Source organism: Leopardus geoffroyi, chromosome B3, assembly GCF_018350155.1.
Source record: "Leopardus geoffroyi isolate Oge1 chromosome B3, O.geoffroyi_Oge1_pat1.0, whole genome shotgun sequence".
NCBI classification, from domain to species: domain Eukaryota; kingdom Metazoa; phylum Chordata; class Mammalia; order Carnivora; family Felidae; genus Leopardus; species Leopardus geoffroyi.
In genome coordinates, this window is record NC_059337.1 from 2,271,758 (window position 1) to 2,288,899 (window position 17,142).

General features: G+C 62.9%; 1 protein-coding gene across 10 annotated transcripts in view; it reads left to right on the forward strand.

Annotated features, from left to right (window-relative positions):
• Positions 1–16,074, forward strand: part of IL16 (interleukin 16) — a 96,295-nt gene extending 80,221 nt beyond the window's left edge. For 9 of the 10 annotated variants that reach the window (XM_045448565.1, XM_045448566.1, XM_045448563.1 and 6 more), the window contains 7 exons: positions 2,633–2,777; positions 5,369–6,467; positions 7,831–7,999; positions 10,487–10,588; positions 13,004–13,262; positions 13,498–13,620; positions 15,610–16,074. In XM_045448565.1, the coding sequence (XP_045304521.1) occupies positions 2,633–2,777; positions 5,369–6,467; positions 7,831–7,999; positions 10,487–10,588; positions 13,004–13,262; positions 13,498–13,620; positions 15,610–15,803 (2,091 nt within the window). In that variant the 3' untranslated portion in view covers positions 15,804–16,074. Of the gene's footprint in view, positions 1–2,632; positions 2,840–5,368; positions 6,468–7,830; positions 8,000–10,486; positions 10,589–13,003; positions 13,263–13,497; positions 13,621–15,609 lie in introns of those variants that run through there. The other variant, XM_045448572.1, reaches the window with a different exon arrangement.
• The last annotated feature ends 1,068 nt before the right edge of the window (positions 16,075–17,142 follow it).

The following is a 17,142-nucleotide window of genomic DNA, read 5'->3' on the forward strand; positions in this document are numbered from 1 at the left end:
ATCAGCTCTGCCCACCCAGTTCCTCGTAGGTGCGGCTTGGGGGGATCCCAAGCTCTCGGAGCCTCAGTTTCCTTAGCTGTTCGCTGGGGCTGTATAGCGGCTCCCGGTGAGGGCTGTGGTGCCCATTAAACGGAGCCACCTAGCAAACGTCAGGTGCATGAGCATCATCGCTGTGATTGTCCCTCCATCACATCTGTTCAGGACCTCAGTTTCCTTCCTCTGCCCCTCGCCGCCCCGTAGGGGAAGGCAGACCGACGGCTGGGAGCACCGTCGAGCACCGGGAGACCAATTCTCTATCTAATGAGCTCAAACCATCACTGAAATCCCTGCCCCCCATCTCCCCTGTAAGCCCACGCTTTTCTTCTCCCTTGAGCACTGCGGGTGCCTCGCCCCAGTTCAGCCCTACCCCACCCGGAGGGGAGGGTCCCAACCACGAAAAGAGTGGACCAAGTGCAAGCTCCCACTGCCAGTGGGTCGACCCCCAGCTACGCTGCCTGTCACATCCCCGCCTTGGCCGGGCAGGTGGGTGTGGGGCCCCGGGACACTCCTCCGCCCGTCTGTGACTGGGGCTGATGACAGACTCCGGGAAGGGAAGGCCCCCCCCCCCCCGGAGCGGTGGGGTGGGCAGGTGGGGGAGGAAGGTTCTGAGAGGGAGGGTGACAGGGACGGAAGGAGGAAGCACGGTCCCGCGGAGAGCTGCAGGATGTGGCTGCCCTAGCCACACCTGGTGGGCTTGTCCAGGTGGGTCCGGTCCCCCCACCGCCCCGCCCCCCGTAGGCAAATGTCGCATTTCCCTGTGGGTCCAGAAGGGCAGATGAGGGACAGACAGGCTGAGGAGCCAGGCTCTTTGCTTTGTTCCTGGAGAAAAGTGGGGGGCGGCTTTGCCAGGACAGGGGCAGGGCGCAGAGAAATGGCAAAACCAGGACGCAAAGCTGGATGTCACTCTTCAAGTGCCCTCGACGGTTTCTGGGGGCTTCTCACTGGATGTATCCCTCCGTGGCCCCAGTGTACAATATCTGTCTGTCCTTTTCTCCCCCCCCCCACCCCCCTGCAGTCCTTCCTCCCCAGGACGACCCCCAAACCTCACTCGTCCTGTAACTCACGGGGACTTAACTTCCACAACCAAAATGACCTCGGGGAGAACAATTCTCTATCTAATGAGCTCAAACCATCACTGAAATCCCCGCCCCCCGTCTCCCCTGTAAGCCCACACTTTTCTCCTCCCTTCCCCTCTCTCTCCCTCACCTGCCAAGCACCGTGCTAGGGAAGACCCCTTGGAGGAAAACGTGAGTAAAACTGAACTGAATTCAGGAGCCATTTAAGAAAAAATAAATAAAAAAGCACCCCCCTCACAGAAGGGACAATGAAAACAACAGACGAGGTCTGTGTGTCTGCTCTGAGTACTGGGCTCGGTACCTGAGTGTCAGCCTGTAACACTGTCAGCAGCTCGCGGGCAGGGACAAGTGTCACCTTGAGGAGCCCCCAGAGGAGCGAAGCTAAGTTCTAGCCACCCGCCTAGTACGTAAAGCTTTGAACGCCATGGCCAAGCCTTGCTCCTTCAAAGGTCTAGTTCAAGGAGCACACTGACTCCGGGGTTGGTTGGTCTCTCCCCGAGCTCCATTCTCTGACCAGGACCTTGGGCGGGGGCGATGCTTTGCGAACACACTTCTCACTCTGGTAGCCCTCACGTTCTCGAAGACCGTTCATTGCCCACGTAGGTGTTAGTCTCGGGCCCCAGACGTTTGCCGTTTCTGTTTTAGTCCCAAGCGATGCGTTTGTTCCGTCCTGTGTCCCGGGAGGAAGCCTGTGGCCTTGTCCAATAGCCAGCTGGCCATCTGCCCGACTCGGGACCGAAAGGACACGGAGGCGGCCACAGCATCGCCCTGGTGACCCCTCTCTTGTCCTTCTTGTCGCGGCTGGCATCTTGCTGGTGCTCTCCCCGCGGGTGTCCAGCTCTCTGGAGCACTCTTGTTCTGCTTCTCTGCCTGGAAAATTCTCACTCTTTGTTCGAGAACCAGGCAGAAGGCAGTTCTCTGGGAAGCCTCCTTCAGCTCTCTGCTTCCTCTGGGCCCCGGGAGCATCTCGATGGTGCCGCGCGGACAGGCAAACTCCGGGCAGGTGGTAGACGGGCGCGTGGGGCCCCGTCTGCCTCGTCCCGAGGCTGTTTCATGAGGGGGCCCGGGACCGCGTTGGGCTCAGTGGGGACAACACGTCTGCCTGGGCGGACGCGGGGCCAGGGCAGGTGCTGCGGGGGCAGGCGATGGCTCGGGTCGTCCCTCCCAACGTGCTTACGAAACATCACTGCGCATAACGGTGCAGAAGGCGATCGACTCCCATTTTGTCCTAAGACCGGCGGCGCCCCGCGCCCTCCCCTCCGGGGGCCGTGGCCCGGCTGGCTGCAGGGGCAGACGCGGCGGGGCCAGGCTCCTTCCACACCCCTGCTTCTTGTCCCTGTCCCGGGGGCCGGGGGGCTTCACGGTCCGTAAGGAGGGGTGTGCCCTGGAGGTGGGCCTCCCACGACGCGGGCGGCCCAGGGCGCACCTCGGGGGGCTCTCCAGCCCGGGGGCACCTTGCATTCTGACGGCCGGAGGCCACCATCTCCACGTGGCCTCACTTCCTGTTTACGCTACAGGAAGCCAGCGGGCTGCCGCCAGCGCCTCGGCCGCCAGGGCAGGAAGACACGGCGGGGAGAGCCTCCCGCGCCCTCGCCTGCTGCCCGGGGCCCGCGGCGGGCCCGTCCTCGGAGGCCGAGCCGGGGAGGAGAGGAGCCAGCCCAGGTAGGCTTTCGTTTCGGTCTTCTGGAAGGAAGGACCTCTCGGGTAAAGGTCCGGGGAATGAGGTAAGATTGTGGGTTTGGCCTGAGGTTGGAGGTTCTGACCCCAGGGACGGGGGGTTCTGACCCCAGGGAGGGGGGGTTCTAGCCCTGAGGATGTAGGGTTCTGACCCCGGGGAGGGGGGGTTCTGAGCCTGGGGAGGGGGGGGGGTTCTGATCCTGGGGAGGGGGGGGTTCTGATCCTGGGGATGTAGGGTTCTGATCCCAGGGAGGGAGGGTTCTGACCCTGGGGAGGGGGGGTTCTGACCCCGGGGAGGGGGGGTTCTAGCCCTGAGGACGTAGGGTTCTGACCCCGGGGAGGGGGGGCTCTGATCCCGGGGAGGGGGGGTTCTAGCCCTGAGGATGTAGGGTTCTGACCCCGGGGAGGGGGGGTTCTGATCCCGGGGAGGGGGGGTTCTAGCCCTGAGGATGTAGGGTTCTGACCCTGGGGAGTGGGGGTTCTGACCCCGGGGATGTAGGGTTCTGATCCCAGGGAGGGAGGGTTCTGACCCCGGGGAGGGGGGGTTCTGATCCCAGGGAGGGGGGGTTCTAGCCCTGAGGATGTAGGGTTCTGACCCCGGGGGAGGGGGGGTTCTGACCCTGGGGAAGGGGGGTTCTGATCCTGGGGATGTAGGGTTCTGATCCCAGGGAGGGAGGGTTCTGACCCTGGGGAGGGGCTTCCGACCCCAAGGATGAGGGTTCTGACCCCGGGGATGTAGGGTTCTGACCCCGAGGAGGGGCGTTTCTGACCCCGAGGATAGGGGTTCTGACCCCGGGGAAGGGTGGTTTTGACCCTGGGAGGGGGGGGTTCTGACCCCGGAAACGTAGGGTTCTGACCCTAAGCATGGACACAGCAGCTGCACTCAGGCTGATGAGCAGGCAGGAACCCTGGGGCGCCCGGGCAGCAGGACAGGGGGTCACTGACGGGCTGGGGAGCTCGTGGTCAGGCTGACGATGCAGTGGGCAGTCAGCTGGGGGACAGACGGTGACCGGCGGTCGCACACAGCGTCCAGCCCGTCCCGGCTGAGGGCAGCATGGCTCGTGCTGGCGGGCGCTGTGCCTGTGGGGGTGGCTGTGCTCGCGTGGCGGCCCTGCCACTGCTGAGACGTGGGCTGCGTGTGTGGTGGCAGCCTGTGGCCTGCTAGAACGGGCACAGGACCTGGGGTCAGGAAGACCCCCGTGGGACACCCAGCTCTGCCCCTCCGGACAGCCCTCTTTGCTTTTCTGAGCTGCAACCACTCATCAGCAAGACGTGCATTGCACGCTGGCTTCGTGCGGCTCAGTGCCAGGTGCTGGACGGAGGGGCGGGGGGACAGAGACAGGGGGGCTGACTGGCTCCTGCCACCAAGGAGCCCCCGGTAGTGGGAGAGAAACAAATCTGTAGGCTACAAGCCACACAGATGGCTTCTCTGTCTGAGAAACGCTACGTGAAAAGTACACGAATGGGCTCCTGGAGGGTCGGGGGGCGTTATGGGTGGAAACTTCTGGCCCGTCTCGCCCGGAGCAGGTGCCCCACGGCTGCCGGCTCCCCCCGCACTCCGCCTTCCCTTAGTCACCCCGATAGAGGAACACGGTAGGGAATGCCTCGGTGCTCTGCCTGCAAGAGAGCCTCACCCCAGCGTGCAAAGGGCTTGCGGGCGGACGCTCTGACCACGGAGCCTCTGACAGCCCTTTGCAGCAGAGCGACTTTTAAATGCGGAACCCGAACCGGGCGGGGAGGGCCGGGCCCCCTCGGCAGAGCCCTGGAGTCGGCAGTAACCACGCACGCCTTCCCGACTGTGCGGGGCGCCCCTGGTATCTTTGGGGCTCAACTAATGCTCCCACGGTCTGTTTTCGTTGAAGCCGGGCACTGGGATGAGGGGAGAGCAAGGGTCAGTCCTCCTCACCCTGGGCCGTGTCGCCCCTCACCCCCTCCTCCCCAGAGCGCAAATCCAGAGTCACAGCCTCTTAACCAGGGAAAGGGCGGGCCTGGGGGCCACGGAAGGGTCACCCGTCCACTTGGCCTTGTTGCTGTGTGGGGCTCGGAAGCCGGCCTCCCTCTGTCCCTGGGTAAGAGAGCGTCCCCAGCCTTCCAGAAGGGATGCGCAAATATGTAAGATGCTGACCGGCGAGGGGGGCGGAGAACCAAGGTGGCCGGGTGCGCCCCCTCTGAAGGCCCGTCCTCGCTGCTTCTTAACGAGGCGGGCGGTCCAAACCGGATACGGCCACCAATCCGTGAGCTGGGGCTGAAAAGCTGGGAAGGTAGGCAAATTGCTTTGGCTTTTCCATTTGTGACGGCTTGCTAAGGAACCAGCGACTGGCGTCTTGCCCTGGCTGGGCCAGCAGGCGGTCCCTCACCCTCCCGAATGCTGGATTCCTCAGTTGTGAGATGCCAGACAGAGGCCCAGAGGCGCCCTGCAAACGCGTCCGGCCCTGAATGCTGAGAAGCTAACTCTGGTTCTGCAGGGGTTGCTAGTGGGGGCTTACCCCCCCGGGCCCCCCCACCCCCAGCTCCCGAGGCCTCCTTGGCGTCTCGCTCTGAGACTAGAACTCAGGGGCAATGTTTCTGCGCTGCAGGGGTCCCCACGTCCCCGGCGAAACACCCGCTCCTCAAGAGGCAGGCCCGAATGGACTATAGCCTCGACATCGCGGCCGAAGAGCCCTGGGTGAGAATTTCCGACTGCATCAAGAACCTGTTCAGCCCCATCATGAGTGACGGCCATGGTCACAGGCCGCTGCAGCCCGGTGCCAGTCTGGGCGAAGAAGACAGGGTGCAGGGCCGCCCGGACGGGACCCCGCCGGAGCTGGGCGCCACCGGGGCTGCCCCCAAGGTCTGCAAGTCGGTGGACAGCGGCACCGTGAAGAAGGGTCCTCCCGTGGCCCCCAAGCCGGCCTGGTTCCGCCACAGCTTGAAAAGTCTGAGGACGCGTGCTGCAGACCCGAGGCGGCCGCCCGACCCGGCCTCCCCCGCCCCGCCGGCACCCGCCTCCAGGGAGCGCCCCCCGGGGCCGCCCGCGCGGGCCTTCTCCTCCATCAGGCAGAGAATCAGCTCTTTTGAGACCTTCGGCTCCTGTCAGCTGCCCGGCAGAGGAGCCCAGGGAGCGAGCCTCGAGGCCTCCGTCGGGGAGGCAGCACGGCCCCCGGGGGAGCGAGAGGGAGGTCGGCTTTCTGGCCTCTCGGGGCGAGGGGCCGCCCCCACCTCCGAGCAGCAGCAGCAGCAACCAGAGAGGCAGCAGGTGGCACAGGGCCCCCCCACCCACCCCGAGCCCGGGGACCCGGGCGCGTCGGCGTCCCCTCTCCCGGGACGGCCGTCCAGCCAGAAAGCCCCCCTCCCTGACCCCGACCCTCTCCTGAGGCTGCTGTCGACACACGCGGAGGAACCTCGAGGCCCGGTGGTCAAGGTGCCCGGCCAGTGGGCACGAAGCTTCCCGCTGTCCAGGACCCAGTCCTGCGAGGTGAAGCTGCCGGGCGAGAAGACCAGTCAGCTCTACTCCATCAGTAGCCGGGTGTCGTCGGCTGTCATGAAGTCCTTGCTGTGCCTCCCGTCCTCCGTCTCCTGGGGCCAGGCTGCCTGCGCCCCCAGGGACGGGGGCTGTCCCGCGTCCTCGGCCAGCGACGCCCCGGCCGCGAGCAGTGCCGCGGAACCGCCTGCCTCGGACACGGGGTTCTCCCTCAAGTGAGTACGGCCGGTGCCTGCCTCCCCCTCCCGTCTTCTCTGCTTCCCCATCGTCCTCTGTCTCGCAACCGCGCGTGTCCTTGAAACTTGGTCTCGGGGGTCCCGAAGGGCCGTTCTGCCTGCTCTTTTCTGTGCGTGTGCGTGAGCGTTACACGTTCCCTGCGAAGGAGGAGTCTCGCGGCACCTGTTCTGCGGGGGATGGGGCCGGGGGAGGCGCCGGTGGCCCACGGGGGTTTGGAAGGCGAATGCTCCTGCTCGGGAAGGCCAGACTGGAGCCGGGAGGTGACGACCGCCCCCCTCCCCGCCCCGGAAGGAATCCAGGCCCACCCTGCACGGGGGTTCAGGCCCCCGGAACCGGGTGCCGGGGGGTCCGGCTCCGGCGCTGACTCCCTGGCCCCCTCAGTTCGCTCTTCAGTTGAGATGAGGAGGGGGTCTCCCCACGGTCCCGTCCCGGATCGGAACAAGTCTGCGTTTGCCCGGCTTTGCTTCTTATTCTGGTACTGCCCGGGAGTGCTTGGGACCCGCTGAGCCTGACGTCTCGTGTGGCAGCCGCTGCAGACAGCCTGGGAAGGAGCAGGGGTGACGCTGGAAACACTGAGAGCAGGGTGTAGACGGCCAGACCGACGCACGGGTCGCTAGCCAGAGCGGGCAGCTGTGGAGGTACCCCATAATGTTGAGGGTGCCCGGCCGGGAGCTCTCGCCGAGGCTCCCCGTTAGAATTTACTGCCGCGGGACGTCTCCCCCTGCTGGCGGTAAAGATCTGCCAGCCAGAGGGAGCCGTAGTTTCCTGTCAGTGAAACCACAGTTTCCTGCAAAATATGAGGTGTAGCTGGAAAAACCCGGCTACAAATATCAAAACGAGTTCCGAAGAAAACGGAAGGCCAGATGCTGGCTGCGTGGGCGCTGTCTGTGGTCGTTCGGTGCCGAGGGGGGTCACGCAGGTGCCGATGGGGGACGCGCAGCTGCTGGGGGCAGCTGTCACGGAGGGCGGGGAGTGTGTGTCTGGGCCCCGGGGCTGCCAGCGTTGGGGCAGATTGTCCAAAGCGTCCCCTACGCTCCGGGGGGAGGTGCCGAGGTTTGGAGACACCGACTCTGGAGTCAGACGCACCACGGTCTGCGATTGTGAGTCCCAGATCTGGGCATTTCGTAGCCATGTGACCACAGACGAGGCGTCGACCCTCGGGGAGCCCCAGTTTCCTCGCGGCTGTCATGGAGGGGTGCCGGCATCTGCTCGGATTTCTTGCGCCAAATAATAGCATGCACATCAGTGCTCAGCCCCGTATCTGCCGCGGAGCGATCATGCGCCGAATGTGAGCTCCCATCAATATTCTGATCCGTCCCGCGCGCTGTGTCTGTACGAAAGCCTTTCAGAGCTGAGAGAGTACACGGAGGGGCTCGGGGAGCCCACGGAAGCCGACAGCCGGGACCACTGCTCCCCTCAGTCTGGCCAATCGGTTATCTCCCTGCTGAGCGCCGAGGAATTAAAGAAGCTCATCGAGGAAGTGAAGGTTCTGGATGAAGCGACCTTAAAGGTAGGCTTCCTTTGCAAGCGCCCGCAGGGACCAAGGCCGTACTCCGAGCCGCGGCCGGAGCGGGGTCGCAGCCCGTGGGGGCGGGACAGGGCCTCACTGGACCCCCCGAGACTCGACCCGCCACTCGAACGGAGCTTGGTGGCTTCTAAAGTGCTTGCGATCATTGGCTCCTTGCATCTTTTGAGCCATTGTATAAAGGAGCCAGGTGAGCTCAGCTCAAGGTCACAGAGGTTTTCTGCCCCCAAGTGCTGTGCCTCGTGCACATCCCACGGCCTGCCGGCCTGGCGTTCACGTCCAGGAGATGCTTCAGGGCACCGTGCTGTTGTAAGCCGCGGGAATTTCCGAGCTCTGACCCGGGAGACCTCCCCTGCCCACCGAGAGAGAGGGGGCTCCTTCCAGGGCTTGTGAGGCCCCGCCCCCAAAGTCACTCAAGTCATTGCGAAAGTGCCACTTCCCATAGGCTTCTGAGCACAACCGCGAGAATTGTGGAGAGGAAGTGGCCGGGCAGAGCTGAGGTCCGCTCAGCTCAGGCGCTCAAGGGCTTGCCCCCTCCTGCGTTGCCCCAGATCTGCAAAGGCTTTCTGCCCCAGAGTCATCCAAGATTCTGCAAGGATTCGGGAGGCATCATAGTTGGAATTCTCCAGGTCAAGGGTGTGGCTTAGCCTGAGCCGCACAAGACGCCCTGGGCTACGACTCACCCATCAGCCGTAGTACCCTGGCACCATCGTCCCCCGGGGCTTTATTCACATGAAATAGCGCAGGCAAAAGTGTGTAGAACACAGACAGCTGTCTTGTGCAGGGTGTCACCGGGAGACCATTTGCTTTTCTGCCGGACGAGGGCCCCTTACAGGGCCAGTAACCTGATACTTGGGTCAAAGTGGGGAGATGTGGGCCAGTGCTGGGGTAGAGGTGGGTGGTGAGATCCCTTCGTCCCTCTGGGTCTTGGGGGCTCCAAACCCAAGGGTCACAGAGTCAGCTGCACGACAGGTGCCCCGGTGGTGCCAGAGTGAGTGAATTCTTCACGCGAGGTCGTTCCCTCACAGCGAGGGCCAACTCGTGGGCCTGGAGGTGTATTTTAGTTGATCTGCGTGGGGATGTTATAAATCATCATAGTCTGAATATTCCGAAACCTGAACTGATACCCGGTTGTCCGGCTTCTCTCTTTGCTTAAAGGGACCGGTCGGGTAGCGCTGGGTCTACGCGGCCACGTAGCAGGTTCCTTTGGGGGGGGGGGGCGGGACGTGCTGCCTGGTCCTCGGCAGTTCCCGTCACCCCTAAACCTCTCAGGTCTGCACAGTTTGCTCCTGTAAGCGGTCTGCCCGGCCCCCCGCATGCATTTCAGCTTGGGGCCTCGGGTCAAGACCAGAAGGAGCTTCTCTGATTCCAGACAGGGCAGGAGGATTGTTTTGGCTCCTGTGAGCTCACGTGCAGGCCGGAAGCATGTGTGTGCGTGGACTCTTGTGGGCGCGTGTGCGTGCAGGGGCGCGCGCGTGTGTGTGTGTGGGCGTGCGTGTGTATGGGCTCTTGTGGGCGCGCGTGTGTGCGTGGGCTCTTGTGGGGAGCGCGTGTGTGCGTGTGTGTGCGTGTGTATGGGCTCTTGTGGGAGCGCGTGTGTGCGTGGGCGCGTGTGTGCGTGGGTTCTTGTGGGCGCGTGCGTGTGTGTGTGTGTGTGTGGGCGCGCGTGTCTGTGGGCTCTTGTGGGTGCGCGTGTGTGCGTGGACGCGCGTGTGCGTGGGCTCTTGTGCGCGCGCATGTGTATGCGCTCTTGTGGGTGTGTGTGCGTGGGCTCTTGTGGGCGCGCGTGTGTGCGTGGACGCGCGTGTGCGTGGGCTCTTGTGCGCGCGCATGTGTATGCGCTCTTGTGGGTGTGTGTGCGTGGGCTCTTGTGGGCGCGCGTGTGTGCGTGGGCACGCGTGTGCGTGGGCTCTTGTGCTCGCGCATGTGTATGGGCTCTTGTGGGTGTGTGTGTGTGGGCTCTTGTGGGCGCGCGTGTGCGCGTGCGCGTGTGCTGCAGCCGCGAGTCCGCTGGGTTCCTTCCTGTGCTGCTCTACCCCCAGGAGGAGCAGGAAGAGAGAAGGAACAAGCACTTCCTGCCGAACAGCCGTGACCCCTGGGGTTGCCAGTGTCCCCGGGGCCGGCCTGGCCCCACGCTGCAACGGCAGAGCTGCGTCACCCCACACGCTGGGTTTCCCCGACTTAGTGGCGCCCGGCCGGGTTGGAACAGGTGTGGGTGAGGGCGGGGCGGCCAGGGGAGGAGACGGGAACTGCACCTGACATAACACGCTTTTTCTCTTCTGAGCTTCCTAGGACTCCAGAAAGCACAGTCCTCTCTGTCCACATGAAGGAACAGGTTTGAGGAGGGGACATCGCTTGGCCCGTGGCCAAGCCCCATGGGGCTCGAGATCAAATCAGCCCGAGGTCCCACGCTCGTTAAACTGCTCAGGCCGGCACGGTGGACGTTTTAAACGTATGTGTTTCCTTCCACAGCAGTTGGACAGCATCCACGTCACCGTGTTGCACAAAGAGGAAGGGGCCGGCCTTGGGTTCAGCCTGGCGGGAGGAGCGGATCTAGAAAACAAGGTGATCACGGTGAGTGGCCCGACGCTGGGGGGTGCGTGAGAGCCAGAGGCAGTCGCCCCGAAGGGAGAACACGTGCCAGCTCACACAGGGGGCCGGAGGAGTGCCCGGCACCAGGCCACCGTGCGGGGTTCCGAAGGGGGGCTGTCAGGACCCACCCTTCCCAGGAAGCATAGTAACGATCGCCTGTGTGGCCCCATAGCCTACCTTCGTCTCGATCCTTAATTTAACAAAGAAGGGCTCCGTGTACCCCAGGCAACGTGGGCATGCCGAAAGGATTCGGAATCACCTTAAGAAAATCACAGGGGGGGCGCCTGGGTGGCGCAGTCGGTTAAGCGTCCGACTTCAGCCAGGTCCCGATCTCGCGGTCCGGGAGTTCGAGCCCCGCGTCGGGCTCTGGGCTGATGGCTCGGAGCCTGGAGCCTGTTTCCGATTCTGTGTCTCCCTCTCTCTCTGCCCCTCCCCCGTTCATGCTCTGTCTCTCTCTGTCCCAAAAATAAATAAACGTTGAAAAAAAAAAAAAAAAAGAAAATCACAGGGGTCTCGGCCCCACCAGGACTGCTGGATCGGAATCTCGCAAGGTTCAACGCCTGCATTGTTGCAGGTCCTGTCTGGAGGAGTGTTTCCCAAAAAACCCTCCGACCCCGCTAAATGTCACTGGAGAGGCCGCTTCAAAACGGTTCGTGGCACGTTATGGGAATTTCAGGCCAACAACAACAGCAGAAATTCGAAGCGAATCTTATCTGACGTCTCTCGTGTGGGGCGAGTAGACCAGCAAGGTGCCAACTACTAAACGTCGAGACGAGAATGATTTATGACCCCGGGCCTTTTTGGAAGGCCGCACCGCCAGGGCTCGAGGTTGACGACCTGGCCGTGATACCTAGCCCAGGCCACGAGGCAGGGGGGCCTCACCTGGATGGAAAGGCGCCTGGGGAAGAAGGCGCGTTCTGTCGAGGACGCCGCTTCCCCGGTTGTGCCCACTTGGAGAGTTGGGGGTTGTTGGCTGGGACACCAGAGAGGCCGATGATGGTTGGCTGGGGCATTGGGGCCATGCTGGAAAGAAGGAGCGGTTCCTGTGCGAGATCCGCAGAGCACAGCCCCGGCTGCATCCCGAGGCTTCGGGTCTTGGGGGCTCGCCCCTGTTCGAGGAGAGCCGGAGACGGCAGCGGGTATCACCTGCGCCCCTTCCCGCCGACCCCGTTATTCTGGCTGCTCCGTGGCCCCAAAGCCGAGCGCCCTCCCGCCCGACGGCCGTGTCGTCTCAGCGTGGTCTTTATGCGGACTCGCGTGCACTTCCTCATCCGGCTGGAAACGACCCCCCCAGCTCAGCATCAGCCAGCATTAAACACAGCACACCTCCCGGCAGGTGACTCGGCCGGGTCCTGCTGGTTGTCTCGGAGTCGCCCGGGTGTGAACGGTGACTTCCTTCTTGGCCAGCAGGCCCTCTACCGCACACAAAAGCACACAGGACCACCGAGGCCCGATTTCTGTCACCGAGCTCACAGCAGAGAACCGTGATCCCTGGTTGTGCAGTCCACTTTCTGTTGGAAGGGACGAGAGAGCCGGCCCGCGGGAAGAGCACTGGGGATCTTTGTCTGCCGAGTCGCGACGTCTCCCCGCCCCGTGTGGCCGGCGAGCCTGAGACGCTGCGGCCACTCAAACCCCAGGAGGCAGCGGTGCACGCGGGCCAGGCGTGGACACTTCTGTACCTTTCCCGAGTCATTGAAAGAACTAACCCTGAGCACCGTCCACGGCCAAGGCCATGCCGGGCGCTCACTGGCTTGTCCCTTTTAACTGGATCAGCGTTTCTGGGGGAGGAGCTCTGAGAATGTCCAGACCTCCCAGGTGAGCGTTTCTCCAAAAAGCGTATTCTGCAGAAGGTGGAGGCCCGAGGATTTCTGCCCGGAAGAGGAGGATTCTGTACCGAAACACTGTCGGGGGTCGCTGCATCCCGCTGCCCGTTCTTACGGGGGTGTCAAGGTCTCCAATACCTTCTTAAGCTGTGTAGACGTTTTTCAGAACTTTTGTTTTCTCCAGCGTTCTTCACTTTGTCAGACTTTGGAAACCCTTTTTGTTTTTTCGGATACAATGCCTACGAACGTGGCACAGAATCGGGGCTTCAGGGAAACCAGTCGGGGCGATGCTGCAGGGAAGGAAAGGTGGAACTGGGATTGTGGTGACGTGGTCTAGGACGCTGTGTTAGGAGGGGTTCTGAGGACCAGGCTGGCCATCACTGAGGGATCTCTGCTCGGGGTGGCCGCCGAAGGAGGTCCTGAGCCGGCAGCCCTGGTTTGAGACACGGTTATTTGAATTTTCTTTCCCCTAAGCAGCCTCTAGGCCTTGACTGACCGGTTGGGACCTTCCTGCCAGAAGGGTCTGGATCTGACGCCGGGGACTTCTGGGTCTTGACTTCCTGTGGCTTTTCAGGTGCACAGAGTGTTCCCCAACGGGCTGGCCTCCCAGGAAGGAACTATTCAGAAGGGCAACGAGGTTCTCTCCATCAACGGCAAGTCCCTCAAAGGGGCCACGCACAACGACGCCCTGGCCATCCTCCGCCAAGCTCGGGACCCCAGGCAAGCTGTGATTGTGACACGGAAGCCGGCTCTGGAGGCCGCGCCCGACCTGAACTCATCTACAGATTCTACAAACTCGGCTTCTGTGGCCAGCGACGTTTCTGGGGATTCCGGTAAGTGTCCCCCCAGCTCGGGGGAGGAAGCCCCCTGGCCACGTGGGGCCAGTCCTGCTGTGGCTGCTCAGGGACGCGCGGCCCTAAGAACGCGTGGGCTGCAGGAGACGCGTCTGTGACTCCCCGTGCACGTGCGAGGGCGGCAGGCAGCCTTCACGGGGCTCGCGTGACGCCCAGGCGTGCGCGGCCTGGAGAACAGGGCGTCCCTAACACGGTCCCCGTGCTTCCCCTGCAGCGGAGGCCACGGTGCACACGGTGACGCTGGAGAAGACGTCCGCGGGGCTGGGCTTCAGCCTGGAAGGCGGCAAGGGCTCCCTGCTCGGGGACAAGCCTCTCACCGTGAACAGGATTTTCAAAGGTGAGCTGTGCGTCTGGCTCTCGGGGGTTCCCTCCGGCTGCGAGTGGCGGGCCAGGCCCCCAAAGGCCTCTGACCACCTTCTGGGCCACGGCTGTTTCCAAGTCCACGCCCTCTAGGAGGCAGGCAGGCAGGCCATTTAGGGACTCGATTCTGCGGTTGCTGCCTGTTCTCCTTGGCTCGGGCGTCCCCTTACTACTTCTGTTTCCCTGGATCCTCGCCAGTGACTGAGCCCCGGGCCTGGCTCAGCTGGGCAGGCCTGGGCCAAGGTGAGGCCCCGAAACCCGCAGTAATCGATGTGATGGTTGTTTTTAATTTTTAAAAATTTATTTATTTTTGGGAGAGAGACAGAGACAGAGAGCGGGCGAGGGAGGGGCAGAGAGAGAGAGAGGGAGACACGGAATCCGAAGCAGGCTCCGGGCTCCGAGCTGTCAGCACAGAGCCCGACCCGGGGCTCGAACTCACGAACCGTGAGATCGTGACCTGAGCTGAAGTCGGACGCTCAACCGACTGAGCCACCCAGGCGCCCCCCATGTGATGTTTTTAAAAAATCAAAAATAATTTTAATTTTTTAAAAGTCCATAATGAACAAAGCACCAGAGCTTAAAATGAGGACCCAGTCTTGACTTTCTTCTTGCACACACTCGGCCTCCCTGGGCTCCCTTCAGCCCTGGTCCCGTCAGCTTCTGCCTTTATTAAAAATTCTGACATTTCGTTCGTCACGGGGTCGAGGTGCACTAGAGCGGGGGTCGCTCGGGTTTCCCTGTGAAAAGTGTGAACGGCCCACAGCTACCACAGAACCCCCTCCCCCACCCCCTGGGTCTTCACCGCTTTCCTAGCTGGAGTCCCCGCGTTGTGGGGCCCTGGGCAGGAGTCCGGAGACCCGGGTTCTAGTCCTGGCTCTGCCTCTCACCTGCTGAGTGACCGCTGCCCCCCGGGGCCCGAGGCTCCTCGTCCGCACGGAGGTGGGGGGTATGTCTGGGCTTGTCAGACAGAGCCCCGCAGTGGCGGCGGGGCCCCGGGGGGCTCCCCCAGGAACCCGTGTTTACTCCAACTCTGGGAAAGACCCTTTGGAGGTCGACTTGGGCTCGACGTCAAGAGACCTGGATCCTAGTGGGAGCCGTGCTTCCGAGGGAGACCACTCTCCACCCTCGTCCCGTCTGCGTCCGCGGGGCTGGGCCGGCCAGCTGCCGGGAGATGCGGACGCTGGGGCCAGAAAGTCTGGGCTCAAACCCAGACCCCGCTACCTAGCGGCTCTGACTCGGCTGGGCTGCGGAACTCTTGGTTTCCTCGCGTGCGCAACGGGGCTACTGACACGCTCGCGGGGCGTCAGCGCAGAACCTGATGTGCACGACGGCCCAGCACATCTCAGCAACTTCTTATCATTGTCATTACTATTATCTTTTATTCAGTATTTCTGAATACCATAGAATAGCGTTCAATATGAACGATAATGCTCCTCCCGGACACAGCTTTGAGAGTGGGAGCCACATAGGATTACGTCCCTCTTCACGTGGACGCAGGGGTCTTCTCCAGGCCGTTCAGGGGCAGCGTGCCTGGGGGGTTCACCGGCCCCCTCCCCACGCCACCCAATGCCTGGCGAGCTCGTCGGAAGGGAGAGACCACATGCGGACGGAGGTTGCTGGGCTGGCGTGCATGGAGGTTGGAGGGGATCGGCCCCCCAGAGGGCTCCGTAACTCACGGAAGTCTCCTCGGCCGGGCTCTGGGCTCGGAGCTGCCCGTGGCCGCCTTCCTCTGGGGATACAATGGGCTACACCTTTCCCAAGGGCCACAGAGCAGGAGCCTGCCATGCCAACCTCAAAGCCACCATTTGATGAGCTGCCCCATTCCAGATCCAGCACCGAGCCCCTGAGGGATGGGCCCCCCTGTTCCCTTCTGAGCCGTCCTGGCTCCCCAGAGACCGAGGCTAGGAGGTAACCTTCCTTGTTCCCCTGTCACCCGAGCAACCTGTTATCTTTTTCTTCCTCTCAGGGGCAGCCTCGGAACAGAGCGAGACGATCCAGCCGGGAGATGAAATCTTACACTTGGCCGGCACTGCCGTGCAGGGGCTCACGCGGTTTGAAGCCTGGAACATTATCAAGACGTTGCCTGACGGCCCCGTCACGATCGTCATCCGGAGGAGAAGCGCCCAGTCCTCGGGGACCACAGCGGCTGGGGACCCCTAGGCAGGCCAGCGCCGACACCAAAGCCGGGGACAGACAGCTCCTCACAACTGCTAATTCTCAGGGTCACTGCTCACCCCTGCCTGGAGGGGGGAGGCAGCAGAGTCACGCTTCCTGGTCGCTGCTGCCCTGGTCCAGACCTTCTGGGACACGCCCAGCCAGGGGAAGGGCCCGGTCACGCCGGGGAGGCCGACACTGCCTACAGACTATGTCCAGAGAGCGTAACGGTAATACTGTGGTGCTATAAATAAAATGGACGCGTTACAGTTTGATACGAAACCCGTGTCCCGCTTTGCAGATTTCCCACGTCCTAGAACGGCAGAATGGCCGACTCCCCAAGTAGCATTTGCGTTTCTTGTGAGCCTGCCTCGAGGGCAAGCTGGGAGAGGACAGGCCATCCTGTCCTACTGGGCACGAGCCAGGGCAACTCAAAGGCTGGGGGCCACAACCCCCCCAAGGGTCGTTGTCTCACACACCTGGCCGTTGGTGCTGGCTGGTGGCTGGGAACCGAGTGGGGGCCGTGAGCCTGGACGCTCACAGGCGGCCTCGCCCTGTGGCCCGGACTTCCTCGCAACATGGCGGCCGGGTGCCAGGGTGAGTGTCCCCGGAGAGCGAGAGGCAGGTGGCAGTCGTGTCCTTTCTATGACACGCTCCGCTGGCCGTGGAGCCACACAGGTGTCTTCCTCAGTCCCTGACCCGTGGGGGCCGGCCCGGGTGCGAGGGGAGGGGAGATGCTTCTGGGCTCTTTTGGGAAAACACCATCTACCACTCGCGGCATTTGCAAAACTGGTTTGGGATGGGCTGGAGACTCATCCTAGCAAGGGTGCTGCCTGGTGGGGGTGGGGGCAGGGTAGCAGAGGACAGGTGAAACTCCAAGCACGGGCAGGTGTACCAAGAGCACGGGCCAGCGCGAGCACGAGAGAGTAAAGGAAACTGCTACCACTTACCTATCACACGCCCAGCACTGGGTTGGTGTTAAACGGGCCCTGTCTTCCTAATGACAGTAATGTCTCCAGGGCATGGTTCGTGCCATCGTATTCATGGGGGGGGGGGGCGGGGGGGGGCGCCAGGACGCGGAGATGGCAGGTAACTTGTCCACGCTGGTAAACGATGAGGTCCGTAACCAGAGGGATATGTGGTTCAGTCACCTCTTCACGCCTGATTGCCAAGCTCAGGACAAAGAAATGCCTAGAAGCAGCCAGCGCGCTCTTTGACGCGACCCCGGGCAGCGTTCCAGCCCCGTCCCGGCCCCACGTCTATCGCGAAAACCACAGACAACAGGAACACCAGTTATTCCTGAGCCAGGAGCGCGTGGCTTCTCAGGGGCAGTGAACTCTTAGAA